This window comes from Schistocerca piceifrons, chromosome 2 (assembly GCF_021461385.2).
Source record: "Schistocerca piceifrons isolate TAMUIC-IGC-003096 chromosome 2, iqSchPice1.1, whole genome shotgun sequence".
Classification (NCBI taxonomy): Eukaryota; Metazoa; Arthropoda; class Insecta; order Orthoptera; family Acrididae; genus Schistocerca; species Schistocerca piceifrons.
In genome coordinates this window covers 440,426,816-440,443,332 of record NC_060139.1, presented here as the reverse complement: position 1 = coordinate 440,443,332, position 16,517 = coordinate 440,426,816, and the positions used below count along the sequence as shown (strand labels likewise).

Genomic DNA, 16,517 nt, shown 5'->3' with positions numbered 1-16,517 from the left:
GAGAGTTTTCAGTGATTTCTGGCTTGAAAATGTTTTCCCTTTTCAGTAGCAAGATATTATCATTGCCCCAAACCTTAAGGCAGGAAAAAAACCCGACGTCTGTTGAGAGCTACCAATGTGCTCTGCAATCTGCTTGAAAGCATGGTTGCCCACTGATTAAGCTGTGTTCTTGAATCTCAGGGCCTTTCGTCCCTCTATCAGTGACTATCCAACTGCCTATCTGGTTAGGTTGGAAATGGGAGACCATTCTTTTTCTAAATGCCTACTCTTCATCGCAGTCTACATAAGGTTCATGATTTTCCTATGCGCCATGACATTTTATTTAACCTCCATCAGTGGGACGTTCAAGGCTAGCTACTGATTTGTAATTATCAGTTTTTACCCCGCTGGTTGTTCTGGGTTTGAGTTGGCACTTCACTCAGCTCTCGGCAGGTCCAAGAGAACAGCAAACACTGTGCTGAGTGTCAGTCTTCCCCATTGCAATCAGTGGGCTAGTGACCTCTGCTGGGCCACTGGTCACTTCCACTCTAATTGTTGGTTATTTTGTATTTGCTACAGCTCCTACTCCATAGCCAGTTCCAAGGCACCATTTGCAGGGCCTCTGATTGGACCCTTTGCCGTGGTTTCCACTTATCTCCTGCAAAAATGCAGGTCATGCATTTCTGTTGTCTTACCACAAACTGGTCTGATCCAGAACTCTACATAGATACCCAGCACTTGACTAGGCTGCCCCATATTCATCAACTAAAGACTAGCTGAATGCAAAAGCTTAACACACTATGCTTAATTGTCCACACCTCTTGGTGTGTGATTCGCATTACCCTTCTGTGTATTTACCAGTCTCTGGTCTCATCTTGACTAAACTACATTTGCCAGGTTTATGGGTCAGTGGTACCTTCAGCTTTGAAATGGCCAGACCCAGGTCAGATGGGCTGCTGGTGCCTTCTGGACTAATCCTGTAGCGAGTCTCCATGCTGAAGCAGGACTCTTCCCTCTTCAGTGCTGGCAGCTTCAACTGTTGCTCATTTAATTAGTCACCATCCAGCAATTTCTTTGTCATCAAACTTAGCACATATTTTTTTTTATGCACAAGTGACATTGACCCCCTGACACCTGTCCTTTGGTGGGGTTACCAGTTGGAATGCACCTCGCAGCCCTCTTCTGGGATCTCTGCTTAACCTCCTCAGAGACACACAGAACAGTGTCACGAAGCATCTTCCTCCTGCTGAGGGATGCTTAGCAGGCAGTACAATGACTTGGGGGGTGATCTGTACCTGTTTCCTGGTGCTATGGCCTTGGCTCCAAGCAGTTGTGCAGTTCATTCCATTACAGTTCCTCCTTCCAAGAAAAATCTGGTCTGCAAATTTCCGTGGAAAACTGTCTGTAACAGAAGCACTGGTTTGTTTACAATTTTTTTTACACTTGCTGTCCCATTCTTCACTCAAGTGATACTATTTACACAACCACCAAGTCTCTATGTTCTTATTTGCACTATTTTCACTTCAACTCATTTAGTCCTGTTAGCAGCTGCACCATTTCATATCATGGGGAAGGGTTGGGACAAGGAAGGCATTTTAACCCACTTACAATTTGCATCTTGAAATACGTATCTTCCACATTCTCATATTATATACACCATATACCTATAATAAATTGAATAAAATTCTCACATATAACATTAAGTCACATATTGCATTTACACAGACAGTATTACATCCTCTCTGGCACAAAAAAGTACTATCAGGCACTCTGTGCCTTGTACACTTCTCTTTTCACTACCTTATATGCATACTATCATGTTAGGCTGGTATTACACTATCAAATTTCTTTGCCAAAGATTTGATCAAAGATATGATGAAATATTTGTCAAATTTATTTGGCAAAAATCTTTGATGTGGTGCTAAAATGGGATATTACACTGTCATCATATTTTTCGTCAAACTCCAAGATGGCTGACAACAACAACTTGTTATTAACCACAGCAGTTGCATGTACCACAATTGCAATGTGTGCACATGTGGAAGAGAAGCGGGGGAAACAAAGGAAACGTACCTGGGTGAAGCCGTGGGTTTTACGGTGAGACGTAAAAGCATTCAACAAAACTTGTTGTGTGAGCTTGTAGTGGAGGACGTCAAGTCGTACGTAAATTCATTAAGAATGGATGAGCATAAATTTCAGTATTTGCTCAATGAAGTGAATCCTCATATCACAAAGCACAATACTCACTTAAGAACTGCTATATCTGCAGAAAACAGACTCACTGTAGCACCAAGATTCCTTGCTATGGGAGAGAGTGGGGTTAGGTTATGTCTCCAATCTCCTTAATGTGTTTTTGTATTCAGAGTGCCTCACATTGTAAAACGCCTCATCAGCTTCATACATCTCTCTTAATTTTGTAGTTGTCGGTACACACCAATTGTATTTACCGGCCATGTTTATAAACACACTACAGATGACAGAATGCTGCAGCGATGCTAGCACTCCATGTGGTAACATGTCACATTGCAGTGAACAGAAGACAAGTGACTTTTATGATCAAATCTGCAGTGAAGCCCTAGTTTTGATCAAATTTATTTCATGACAGACAAGATTTGACAAAGTGCCCTATTACACCATCAAAATTCTTTGACAAAAATATTTGACATATCAACTTGGACAAAGAAATTTGATAGTGTAATACCGACCTTACCTTGTAGTATGATGTGACAAATAAAGAAAACTGTCTGCGAAAGGAAGGAAGTCAGTGGCAGCATTATTGTTGCATTCTCAGTTGTATCGATCAGGAAGAACCCTGAACACAACTATTGCACCTTTCATTCTCACAGTACATCAGTAAACACCCATAATACTTCATCATCAAATTCCTCATGATACTTCATAACGAAGCTCAACATCCGAACTGACAGCTCTCTCGCATTCTGAGAGAATAGTAGTAGTCCAGTGGCCCCACTTCACCAATCTGTCAGATGCCACAGACTTACTTCCTGGGTCATAGTCGCATTTTAACTACCCTCCCATGCCCATAATACACCTTTGAAAAACTTCATTATATATTCTCTAATACCTTACATGTTCTCCCATAACAACTAATTTCTACAGACATTGCTGTCAGATTTACTCCTATTATGTGCAGTGTATCCTGGCTGAGTTGGAGTAGTTTTGATATTGTCATCATGTTTAACAATCATCTCACATCATATTGTTACTTTGGGTCAGTGTTGCACAGCGTAAAGATGGGAAATCTGAACAATTCGATCCCATTGTAACACTCGGACCATGCTGAGCTACCACTGATTACATCTATCTTATTATCTACCTTCTATCTGGTAATCAAACCACATTCACAACTCAGTTTCCCACATCTAAGCCATGTGTACTCCTGGCCTTGCCTTGTGTAATACTTCTTTTTTCATGGCAAACCCAACAAATTACCTTGTGAAACTTTTTGCACAGGACTGTGTGCCCTGGTAAATAACATCGAGTACATGTCACAAGTGTTAAAGGCTTGGCTGTCAACCATTACTAAACACGACTGAGTCAGAAATGGACATAGTGGAAAATAGAGATACAAGGATATAAAGATACCAGAATATAAGGCTCCCTCTAGTAAAATTTGAAGCCTGAGCTGCTACTTACATATGTTGCTGGCATAGTTGAGTCACCATTTGCAGACTTCTATTATCAGAATGAAGCATACCTTCTTCCTCTCCAGACTATCCCACTTTTTACTTCAGAATGTAGCAGATAACAAGTAGCTTCAGAGAAATAAGAGAGAAATGTAAAACAAGTACTTATTAATTCAGTCAGCTTTGGCAGTCATTCAGGTATACCCAGTCATCTGGTGCTGTTTAGCATCGACTCATAATATTCGAACTTGTAGCAGTGGGCTTTGTAGACACAGCATGTGAAGTACACACGCTGCCGAGAAGGTGGTGTTGAGCTGGCGTAGCCAGCATGCTGGAAGGCGAATTGGTGGTGGCAACCAATGCATCACAGTTGGCTCTTTGCAGTGTGAGGCAGTCGACGACGGTGATGAGCCCAACTCTGAACCAAAGGCTGAAGAGCAGCTGTGGGTAGCTGGCAGATTGCTGGTAGGTGATCTGTTCAAGCCCTGGTCATGGGACAGCAGCAAGTACATTGGCGAGCAGTTTGTTGAGATGGCAGCACTGTTGGCTTCCAGAGGTCGGGCAGTCAGGCTGTGGTCCCTGGTTCACACTTGGGGATGGCAGTGGTGGTGGCAACATCATTACGGTGAAGACTCAAAGGCTGCAGCTGATGCAGACTGGGCACAGCTATGTTGCCCAGCTGGCTGATGACAACAGTTAGTCCGGGAGGGATGTAAATGTCGCTGCTACTGGCTGACATTACGTAAGTGTCCACTCTTGGGTGTCACGTGGAAATGGTCTGGTACAGAGGCAGTGACCAAACTGGGTGTCATCAGACATAAGTAGCTTTCTGAAGGCTGGCACTGGGGCACTGACACACAGAATAATGTTATGGAAGCATTTTGCTGCTGCTGCTTGAGGGGTGTGAGCGGGCTGGGCGATGACCAGTGGTGGTCGATGCTTATTTCTTGTGCTTCATCCCTGACTCCAGGCACTGTGCAGTTCATCCTATTACACTACCTGTGGGGCCAAGGTGGGTGGTGTTGTTTTAACTGCTTTTAGATGCAATTTGCCTTTTTCTGCTGAACCCTATTTTTCATTTTAGGGGTAGCACACTACTGAATAGTGGTTGCTCTTTAATGGCTTGACTATAATGGATCAGGAGTGGGGCGGCTATGGGTGAGGCTGCTGCTGTCATATGCAGAGCCCCAGGGACTCTGCCCCCTCCCCCACCCCCTCTGCTCCCTTACCTATTTCTCTGATGTTGTTTTTATAATTGTGTTTGTAATAAATCATAGTGGTCCAGCTGATGTACATTACATTTCTCCTTCTCGCTTGTTCTGTATCTCCGGACTAGAAGGAATTCTTCATCCTCAACCAGCTTGGTGTGGGTCGGATACAGGTGTTGTTTCTCATGTCATGGATAAGTCGTGGGGACCTCATGTCTGCTCTGACCTGTGTACTGGCCTAACCTATGTATTTCTCCACACACAGATCATTTCTCAGCTCTGACACCAGACATCAGTGCTACCGTCAATGCTTTGAATTAACTCCTCCTGTGTACTTTCATCATCAGAACATGTTTCTGACGGATGTCACTAACTCATGATGAACTACCCATGGACCAAGGGTGCTAATTTTGTTGTTTAGCCCTTAACCCCCAACCAAATTTATTTAGACCAGGTGAATATCTCCAATCATTACTTAATTATGTATAAGGAATGTTGCAAAATTCTTCACCACGTCATCATAAAGGCAAAAACAATGTACTGTGAGAAAAGATACAAAACATTGAAGGCAAGGCAAGGATAATTTAGAGAATCATTAGGCATGAAATGAATAATCTTAAATGTTGTTTAAATTTGCGAGCACAATGGCTGGGAGACAAAGGATAATGGAATTCTTGTCATTTGCTAGTAAATTCAATTAATTTTTGCCAGCAATACCTGGAAGGGTTGGGGGATTACCGTCAAAGGCAAATCCATTAGATTTACTGAGACCTGCACTGCGTACCTCATAACCAGACATCAATTTTGCCAAACAATCTTTTAGAAAGTTGCAGTAACTCTTCTGGCTGTGATTATATCGGACTGAAAATACTAATATTTTGTGCTGACTTGGTAGTGACACTCTTGTATTAGTATACCTTTATAACAGGTTGTTGTGTCAAGTGTTATAAATGGACAAACCTTATCATCTATTTTTTAAGTATTTGTTTGATGGGTTACTGTGGGTATGTCTGTCCAGCCGTTTAGTAAGTGTGTTGGTAATATATTGTGGTAATAAAACATAATAGAAATGTCTTCCAAAAGATGTAAAGCTGAGATTTCTCAGAAGAAAATTAGTAACTCTTAAATCTTTTGCAGTGACACTCATATATATTGAATCTTATTTTAATTGCTGCTGTGAAAAAATCCAGCTTGTACAAATAGTCCATTTTGTTTATTTTAATTTTTCAGATATCTGTTGTCATACCAGATACTTTATCAGTTCCAAGTTCAATTGTAGATGCACTGTTGGAAGACTGTGCTTACTACAGAATTTTTGCTGTACCTGCAGTGGAGCTTATCAACAGAAACTTTCTGGATGCTTTTGTAAGAAGAGGTATTTTTCAACCCTTATTATGTGAATAATTTTACATACCTAATTAATTCTTTATCTTAGAATATTCTTATGCATGGTATTGGCACTGATGGCTGTAGTGAAGTGTCGTGACATGGACTCTACAACCCTCTGAAAAGCTTGTTGAGCCGTCTTGATCGGTGACCACTCAACTACTGACCACAACTCTCAGAGATTGGTCAGTGCTGGGTCTAAGGCATGTTCATATTTGACCAGTGGCATTCTGAATGTACTCATTAATGTTAAGATCAAGTGACTAGAGTGCCACACAAGCATCCTCAAGTGAGCAGAGTGTTTCTCAGACTATTCTTACCCAACTTGGGAGCAATGATGTGGAGCAGTGTCTTGCTCATGACTTACCAAGGGCACACATTTTCATTACCTGCCTGAATCTGTTCAACTTTGTTACTGGAATTATCTTTGTTTCTGTGAAAATACTTTCACAACAGTGATGAGCATTCACCAAAACATAGTAATGCCAAAGAACCCTGTAATTTTTGGGCACCTATGTAGAGATGCAAAACTACTATGAATTGGTTGCTGTTGCTGTAGGGACAGCTGAGCATAGGGTTGTTGGGCTGCTTTTCTGTTGCAAAATTCAGTGAACCCATAGACAAGATGCATATTGGGCAATTCTTCATCTGTGAACCTGTGTATTGCTGTTAATGTGCAACTGACACTGCTGGCCACAAGTGAATGGAACAAGTTTGTTTCAAAACAACGCACACTGTGTATACCATTGACATTGACACTGTTTTGCAGATATTTTGAATGCAATATTGGTACAAGGAGTAAGAGATCAGATAAAATGAAATTGCTGTGTAAAGAGACGCTGGAGACCATGAGTCCCTTGTCTCAAAATGCTTGGAAAATAATTCTGTACAACCTTCAAAAGTTTGTCGAAGTGCTGATTCACTCTGTGTATGTACTAGTATGACTTACAGTGTTGCGTAACTATGACTTTAACCTGCTTATCCACAACATCTGTAATTTATGTGCTTCCTTTATTTTATTTAGTAGCTTTGTGATATATTTTTAAATGTTTAAAGACTATTTTGATGAAAATGTGTGTAATTTTGAAAAGTAAATGTAAATGACTCGATGTAAAGACAACATATTGCTATTAATCAGGTTGTTATTTACAAACCTGTTTACCATTGAGTTCGGCCGATGAAAACTTCTTGTGTATGACCTGAGTAAATTCCCAAAATGAGCAGTTTTGAGGATGCTTTGCTACTCTGACTGCTTTAGCATGTCACAGTTGGTGCAGTCTTTACCTTCCATGTGCCGTACACACACCCTATTCAGTAACTCTTGGGTGTTGAATAATGAACGTCAGTACATACTGTGAACATACAATGTTACTTCCTTCTAAAATGCTGAACTAAACATCTGACTCTGCTATTTGAGCTATAGTTTAGACACTGCAAGAATTTATTTCTGAGCAATTGCTTGTCTTCAGAGCCATTTAGCTTAGATACCTACAAAAATGTCATTATCAATTTCATTTCTTCCTTTCATGCTACTGCAGTACAGAAATCCTAAAGACTACTATAATGTTTATAACTTAAACAACAACCAGCCACAAGTTGCATTTAAACCTTATGACTGTACTGCAGCCATGATTTTCAACATGTTTACTTTTGATAAGGTAGTCTTTAAGTATATTATTATTGTTGTTGTTGTTGTTGTTTGGATGCAAAGAACAACACATAAATACTTTCCCTATGCTATTAGTTTACACCATTAACAAATATTTTCATCAGGCAAGTACAACTAACCAGTTAACAAATACAGTGTCTAAATTTTGCTTTTGGATGTTGCAAACATACATTAGGCATCTTTTCACTTGTATGCAAATTAGCTGATTTGCCCATTGTCTTATGCATAAGCTGTTTTGTAGACAAATACAATACAATGCACTGCAGTGCAATACAACACAGTAGTATTACAGGAAACAAGATCTCCTAAAAACTAGTTAAATTGAGCGGGCATTGTGTGTGATTTTACTAATTATCACCTCATGCTCATTTGATGCGTAAGTATGATAGCTAGTGCCTCTAAACCTTTTTCTTAAATGCTAGTAGGTGGGTTGGGGGAAGGGGGGTGGGTGGAGAAGCAGCCTTCTGCCTCACTTGAATAGTGAAGTATTCTGTTAAATAAAATCCTTTAATGAATGTGCCATAGTTATGGACTATTTTGAAATAGTACTGTTTAGATTGTACAGTGTATTTTTACTCATTACATAAGTGTCATGTTTTGGGCTACTGCCATCATCAGATCCAAACAGGTATGCAAGTAGTACTGGTGCACAGAGGAAGCAAGTACTCACACGTTACACATAATCAGAACTGAAATTGGCAGTTTTTAGCACTTGCGATGAACTGGTGACTGCTTCAGCACAATGTTTCTAAACAAAAAAATTGACAGCACAAGTCAGTATCAATTATTAATGAAACTAATTTTGGTACTGTAAACAGTGTTGTTTGATTACTAACGTTGACAATGGTGAGAGAGAAACGGTAGTGGTTTAAATATCTGAACTATTTTCAATTCAGAATTTGGAGCCGCACATTAAGAAAATATTTACGGGTAATGCTTTCAGTGTATGTCCAGCAGACAACAGAGCATGCCTGCAAACATTTTTACCTCAGCTACTGTACAAACAAATGTCAGTATAATATATTTTCTTTAACAAGTTTTTGTCACCCATCGCAAGCTTTACAGTTTTCAGAAGGCTATAGTGTAGTCCTAGATTCTTCATTTAATACTGATCCTTGAAACATTTTAAGTAGACATTCCTGCATTTTCTCAGTCTCCTGCCAATGAATCAAAGTATGCTACCTGCTTTACTTAAGATTGAGTCTATGTGAGCATTCCATTTCATATCCATACAAATTCCTACTCTCATGCATTTGTGAGAGTTGGCTGATGCCAACTGTGACTGATATTGCAATTATACGATACTACTATTCTGTGTTTTGTGAAGTGCACAGTTTTCCATTTCTGTACCGTTAACACAAGTTGTGAATCTTTAAAACACTTCAAAGCCTTATCCAGATCGGACTGGATATTTGTGCAGTTTTTTTCTGGGCATACATTACAGGCAATGGCAAATGCATCACTTGCAAAGATGGTGGGGTTACAATTACTGTTGTACACCTGGTCATTTACATAGCAGACTGGTCACTAACTTTACCTTTGAAAGCTGTAAATTTATGAAATTTATTTGAAGAGAACCACACTGTTTAGAGACTAACATTATCATCACTGAAGTAACATTTTTATGTCATTAGCAAAGAAACATTTATTTTAAAACTAACATCACTAAACATTTCATTACATAACAAGAAATAAGAAGCCACTGTAATGTCCTTTTGCAAGTGTTCATTTTTGCTGTAAGCTGTTTCAGTTCTTGCTGATATCTGGTGAGTGCAGTTCATGTAAGTTCAATTAAATGTTCATCTGTTAGTTTAAGTGATATATAGATTTAGTGATTTAAGTGCAGAGTACAGTGATTCACGTACAAGAGATCCCAAAAATGTAAGTCTCTTGGCACAATCTTTGGTTGGAGGTATTTTTCTCCTGCATTTCTAAAATTCAATAGCTGAACTAGTATGTGGACCTCTTGCAGTTCCAATACCTCCAACTGTATTGCTGCTGAATCCTTTGTAATTGGCAGTGGAGTGAACTGCTAACTACTCACAACACCAATGGAAAAATGGATTTTGAATGAACTTTCTTCTGACAGTGCAACACTGTTGTGTAATGGAATTAGCATGGGACGCCATGTATGACATACTTTCTGAAGCTATTACTTAGTACTTGGAGAAATCTCTTCCCTCAGTGAACTATGAAGTGGTTATGCCTTAAGCAAAACAATGAATCCTACCCAGTCCCAAGCATTATTTTTTTGCAAGAATTTGATGACACACCTGTCTTGTTAACACGCCATGAGAGCCTGAACATGGTACGGGGTTTAATTTTTCACAGGGACATAATATTGCGGACAGGAAAGTATTTACGTGAAAACTCGGACAAGTGAGTGTTTTCCTTCCATGCATCATATACAGTGTCCTGCCAAATGAGGTTTATGCCAGAGCATTCATTCTCACTTTTCAATGTGTTTTGTTTCCTGAGAAAGTTAAAACCTTTGTTACCATTGTGATATAAAGCCGTATTTCCTACATCTGATTCTATGCTTTACATATCAATGATTTTGGTGTATGCCATCCCTTTGTACAAAAAACTGAATTTGTGGTAACTAGTCAGCTGCTTCATGAAAATTTACCATGTGAGGAATCACTATTCTGTGTCAAGTGCAGCTGTGACTTCTCCCCTCAATTTTCAATGAATGATCCCTTAATTAAGAAACTTAAAGTCTCCAATCACCTCTTGTATTTTGAAGTGCGGAAAAAGTATGATCACATCCTTCCCATCCCAGTTATACTGCATTTTGCCACTACTATGGCCATGTCATTAGCAGTGCAAGTACTACTACCTCCTTTCACCCAAAATTGACTTCTGTAAGTCAAGCAAATATATTAGCGTTTGGGGGAGATACATCATACCTTCTTGTGGTTCGTGCAGCACTGTCTTCAATTACCTATCCCTGCATCTAGCCATACAGGCCGCATCCTCTGGAAATAACCTTCTTCCTGGCAATTTACAGGCTTATGACGTGACACCTGCCAGTGGCTGAAGAACTTGTGGACTGTGGGTCCCAGAACTGCCCACTCCTCTTCCGTTCCTAGCCCTCACAGCAAGTAAGCACTTTCAAGAAACCCAACTCTGTAAAGTAGTTAGGGAGGAAAAGAAGACCGCAGAGGTCTTCCCTGTTGATCCCAGAGGCACCAGATCCTTCCATGCCATCAGACTCAGAATCTATACTTGTTGATGATGATCCACCTCCATCAGTGACAGAAAGTGATCCTGGGGTGTGACAACTTGTTTCTTCAGTCTCTCATGTGCACTTTGGCCTGCAGACCAACCTAACCCATACAGTTTTGCTTCTCATTGAGGTATTTCTCATGTCTGATATCTTGATTTATCTCTGCTTCATACTATCACAATTTGATCAAATCAAATTCTTAACTTATTTCAGTAACTCTGGATAAGCTACCCTATGAACGAGAACCTGATGAATGCACTGCTGTTGTAGAACTATTAACACTCTCTTTAACTAAAGGTAGAGCATTATCCACAGTTAGGTTGATAAGAAAGCTTATTTTAGATATTCTTGCTTTATAGAAAGAACTGTATTGTACACTGAATTCTAGTTCCATGCTTTGTAACATGTTCTGGCTGAAAGCTTATGTGATAGTGGACATTTTGTTGTACCCATCTGCAACTCAAAATAACTGGTATATGGTAAGTAGTAGTCTATCATTTTCATAATATTGTAGTATTTTTTTTTATTCTTTGTGGTACTGTCATCAGACTAGAGGAATCACTTACTCAGAACAGCTAGCAGTTTTCATTACCTTTCATACTACAATTCTTTATTTTTTGTTAAGTACTTTATGAGCAGTACACAAACCTCAGAAACTTGTTCCTTAGCATTCATTTTATTAAATTTGTGTACACAATTGACCCCAGAACTAGAGTAGGTTCACATACTTTGCAGCCTTGTAGTAAGACTCAAAATCAGTAGTATTCTGATCCTATAGGAACTGTCAAGTACATGTAAGCCTCAAAATCAGTGGTATCCTAATCCTATAGGCTCATACACAACCATCCACAGAAGAATACTCCCTAAACAGCCATCAATCTACACAGTAATAGTGTCATTCTTTATCCTTCAGTCCACCTACCTGGTACCAAATTCATTACGCAGTTTATATATAAGGGTATAGTATCCTGCTTAATCGTTATCTGCCACTCTACTTTCCTCTTTCCTCGTATATCTTAAGGTAATTTACTGCTATTTTATTCACAGGCAGTGGAATACATGGTAGTGATCACTGATGATATGCACAATAGCAAGCTACCAGTGCTGACATCAGAGTGAACCCAACCAGAGCCCAGTAGCCCACGATTGCCATAACATATTATGTTGTAATCATGTTTACAAGTGCAAACAAGGTTGTTTACGGCAGTGTGAATTTTTTACTGAATGGCGATTGAGTAGAGTTACGCCGTAACTATCATTGTGTTGAGGGATCTTTCAGAGTAAGCTTTCATGCAACAAATAATGGTTTTCTGCTTGAGTGCCTGTTTTACTACACACAAGTTAGTAAGTTAGGAATTAAGTTTCATATATTTCCTAAAAACAATGAGATGAAACGAAAAAAGATAAATGCTTGTAAATGTGCAGATTAGTTTTCAGTTGAAAATATTTGTGTCTGATCAATACATTTCGCTGATTTGGATTATAAATGGAATTTGAAAAGTGAACTGACAAATATTCCTTTGAAATGCAAGTTGAAGACTGATGCTGTTCCACTCTAAATCTAACATCCTCTGGTGCCGATTTAGGGCATAGTAATGAGCTTAATAAAGACAAACATATTCGGGCACGAAAACAAAGCTGCTGTAAAGAAATAGAAGATACTTTACAGGTAAATATATTACTAGTTAATGAAGAAATAACTGCTAGACAAAACTTTAACTGTGAAAACAAGCACTACTGTCAGTGCAACAATGCATGCATACACCAACAATTAGAAATTATGGAAATGGAAATAACAATATTACGAAAAGGAAAGTTGCGACTCACTATGTAATGGAGATGCTGAATCGTAGATAAGCACAGCAAAAAGACTGTCACAAATAAGCTTTCGGCCAACAAGACCTTTGTCAAACACACACACACACACACACACACACACACACACACACACACACGACTGTAGTCTCTGGCAGCTGAAGCCACATAGAATAGAATAGAAATAAAATACCTTAGGCAGAGGAGCGTCTCCCACGTTGTAGTGCTGGGTTGCTGAAATTAAAACAGGTTCGAAAAGTGATTCAGGGCTATTTTTTTGACTGTTGACAACAAGTACTTATGAAACGACAGTGTACTAAGTGGTCATCTGAAGGTATTGCAAAGGCTCCAACTTTACATTGTGTACCTTATAAAGCACTACCTTTTATTAGGAATGTATTGAAACACCCTCTTCCTAGTGAAGATACTATAAAAAGAAGACTCTGGCCGTGTAGCAGTCCACCAAATTTTATTGATTTAAGCTGTAGTGTTTCGAAAATTAAACATTATTAACAAAATTTGAATGAAACATAGCTCGTAGCTTTGATGAAATTGAAGTATCCAGTGATTTATATTTTGACCAGGAAGAGAGAAAAAAGAATGACAAGAAGAAACTGACCAACACATTTGTTAAAAAAGGAAAAAAGAAAGAAAACCTACTAATATAGAGCTTAATAATAATAACAATAATATTACACTAAAACATGGAAAGTCTTGATTACAGTGACACCTGTGTATGAATTGAATTGAATGTGTGTGGTGTATGCCTATAAACTTCAATGCAGTGCAGCAAGGCGAGAGGGTTCATGGTGACATCACAGCTCACAATCCGTGTCCACCTGACCCCTATGTGTATTCTGGTGTCTGTGATTTTGTTTAGAATCTGTACATGGTTACTAAGCTTCCTCAGCAATTGGGTCATAAGCGTACTCCTCTGTACATTACCCCAAATAGCCACCTATATTTATTGCCAATGTACTATGCTGCTTTTGGTTCTGAATGTCCTTACTTAGACTTGATCAGGATCTGGGCTGAAAGTAAGCACGTCAATTGCTATATGTACTGTATATGGGTACATCTTCATTTCTTCCCCCATTCAACATATCACTGGTAATGATCAGCACTCATTAAGATGGTTCTCCAAACAAAATAACTGATTTTTGTTAAATTATTTAATGTTGACACAAATTTTGTTACTCAGAATAGATACGGCACAAACATGAAGGTGCGAGGTATATCGTGAACCGCTATAAGTAATTGCTGCCTATAAGAACATATTTGTATATATTGTTTTCAGGAAGTGCCTGCAAGAGAATGAGAGAGACATTAATGGCAGTATTTTTACCACGTTATTGTCTTGCATTTTATTATTTTAGTTACTAATATGACCTTTCTCGTGTTTTGGTAACTTAGCATAATTGTAGATAGGAATTTGCATCAGTTAAATTCAGGTAAAATAACTACATATGATTTAAAATAAATAAATAAATAAATGTATAAGAAAATAATCGAAGGAGCTGTAATTCATAGAAAACAGGTTAGTTGGAGAATAAGAAACTCTTATACAGATTTCCGTCAGAGGTTCGAGTCCTCCCTCGGGCACGGGTGTGTGTAGCGTAAGTTAGTTTAAGTTAAATTAAGTAGTGTGCAGGCTTAGGGACTGCTGACCTCAGCAGTTTGGTCGCATAAGACCTTACCACAAATTTCCAAATTCTTCTCATACAGAAATTGAAATATTAGTTACCCTGTGTAGTCGGATAAGTACACGGCTTCTCCTCACGTAAAAGACTCCTAATTTTCATTCCTGCGTGCCTGTGGCATCACGAAAGATATTGCAAATCTCTCTCGACAACCCTTATACCTCTGTTTGCTTAATGTATGTATGAGACTATCTACCATCTGCCTACCTGTCCTTTTGTATCTTTTTCATTTTCCGAAAATATCTGAAGTCACTAATGGACAGAAGACAAATTGCAAATTAAAATTTACAGCAATAACTCAATCTATACTTTCTGTAAGTAATCACTTTACTTATTGATACTCTAAGTAATGAGGGTTTAATCTTATGAAAATACTGTACTGTACATTCATACAAATTAACACCAAATGATTATAGGCACATTATTGCAAAATTGTTGGCTAAAACCTGTCAAATAAGTGTGCTACCAGTTTAATTGGAATCATTAATCAAATGCAGATAATTTTTCCCTTATATTTTGAATAATGAAAACCTCTGTCGATGGAGGCGTGTTAATATTTAGCACCTTGTTGAAATTCACATAAATTGCTAATATCTTCATCTAAAGTTGAGTAAGCGCAACACGGAGGCCAGTCTCATGTAAATGTTTATCTAGCATTGGAATATGTTGACTGGCACTCATGTCTAATGTTCATTTTCTTTCAATATTTAAAGTCTGTAAAATGTAAATGTCGTGTGACTAGGGCCTCCCGTTGGGTAGACCGTTTGCCAGGTGTAAGTCTTTCGATTTGATGCCACTTCGGCGACTTGCGTGTCAATGGGGATGAAATGATGATGATTAGGACAACACAACACCCAGTCCCTGAGTGGACTTCGACCCAGCCAGGAATCGAACCCAGGCCCTTAGGATTGACATTCTATAGCGCTGACCATTCAGCTACCAGGGGCGGACTTTAAAGGTTGTGATTAGTGGATTCACTACAAAATCGGATCGCACAGTTATGCCAAAATGTAACTCCCTTGATATTGTTACTATAATAGCTTCTGTTTCTGATATTTTATCAGCCACATCAATGATTTAAAGAACCTAATCATTGCTGCCATTGTGACAGTTGACTTGGATACATTGTGCAAGCCAACTGTAGATTTTGAGACGCCCTGTATTTTTAACGTGGAATATGTACTTTATGTCGTACTATTTAATTCAGCATTTTTCTTTTCTTGTGTGTCCACCAAAGACTTTTCAAAATTAATGCCTTGACCTTCAATAATTGCATTTAGTTTAGTTTTTAAATCTGTATTATTTGCAACAAACTGGGCATTAAATTGTTCCATAAGGGTTTTAAATAACTCTTTATCCATTGCTCAGTACTTTTCGTTAGTACAGGTATTCAATTGCATTAATAATAGACTTACAACTAACACAAGTATCTAGCACAATAGATACATAGATGTGATTCAGTTACTGTAAATTTTCAATTAGTGCTTAAAATAATCACATACAATATGTACATTTCTGGACATATTATGGCATTATACTTTTATGGAGAAGATATTGGCACCTGCTAAACCAGTACCAAGCTTCTGAAGATGACAAATTAATTTATCAAAACTGGTAAAACGTAATAAAAATTTATTTGCAACTGGTGACTGAAATATTGTGAAAAATTACTGCCATGAATAAAATAATACTTCGACGTTTTCATTGAACAAGTAACAAACTTTCGAATTTCAAAACCACCCTAAATTATGTCCTAATATAGACACCACCACCACCGCATCAGCAAAAATCAGTTTGGATTAAAAACAACTCACAAAACAATGCTTGCATGGATTCTGTTGTCATGATGCTGACAGGAAGCTGTAAAGATGTGATGGGTGAACT

At 38.6% G+C, this 16,517-nt stretch overlaps 1 protein-coding gene across 2 annotated transcripts in view; it reads left to right on the top strand.

Moving 5' to 3' along the window:
* Window positions 1–16,517, top strand: part of LOC124777010 (ribonuclease P protein subunit p40-like) — a 250,437-nt gene that overhangs the window by 16,946 nt on the left and 216,974 nt on the right. For both annotated transcript variants that reach the window (XM_047252260.1, XM_047252259.1), the window contains exon 2: window positions 6,065–6,209. In XM_047252260.1, the coding sequence (XP_047108216.1) occupies window positions 6,065–6,209 (145 nt within the window). The remainder of the gene's footprint in view (window positions 1–6,064; window positions 6,210–16,517) is intronic.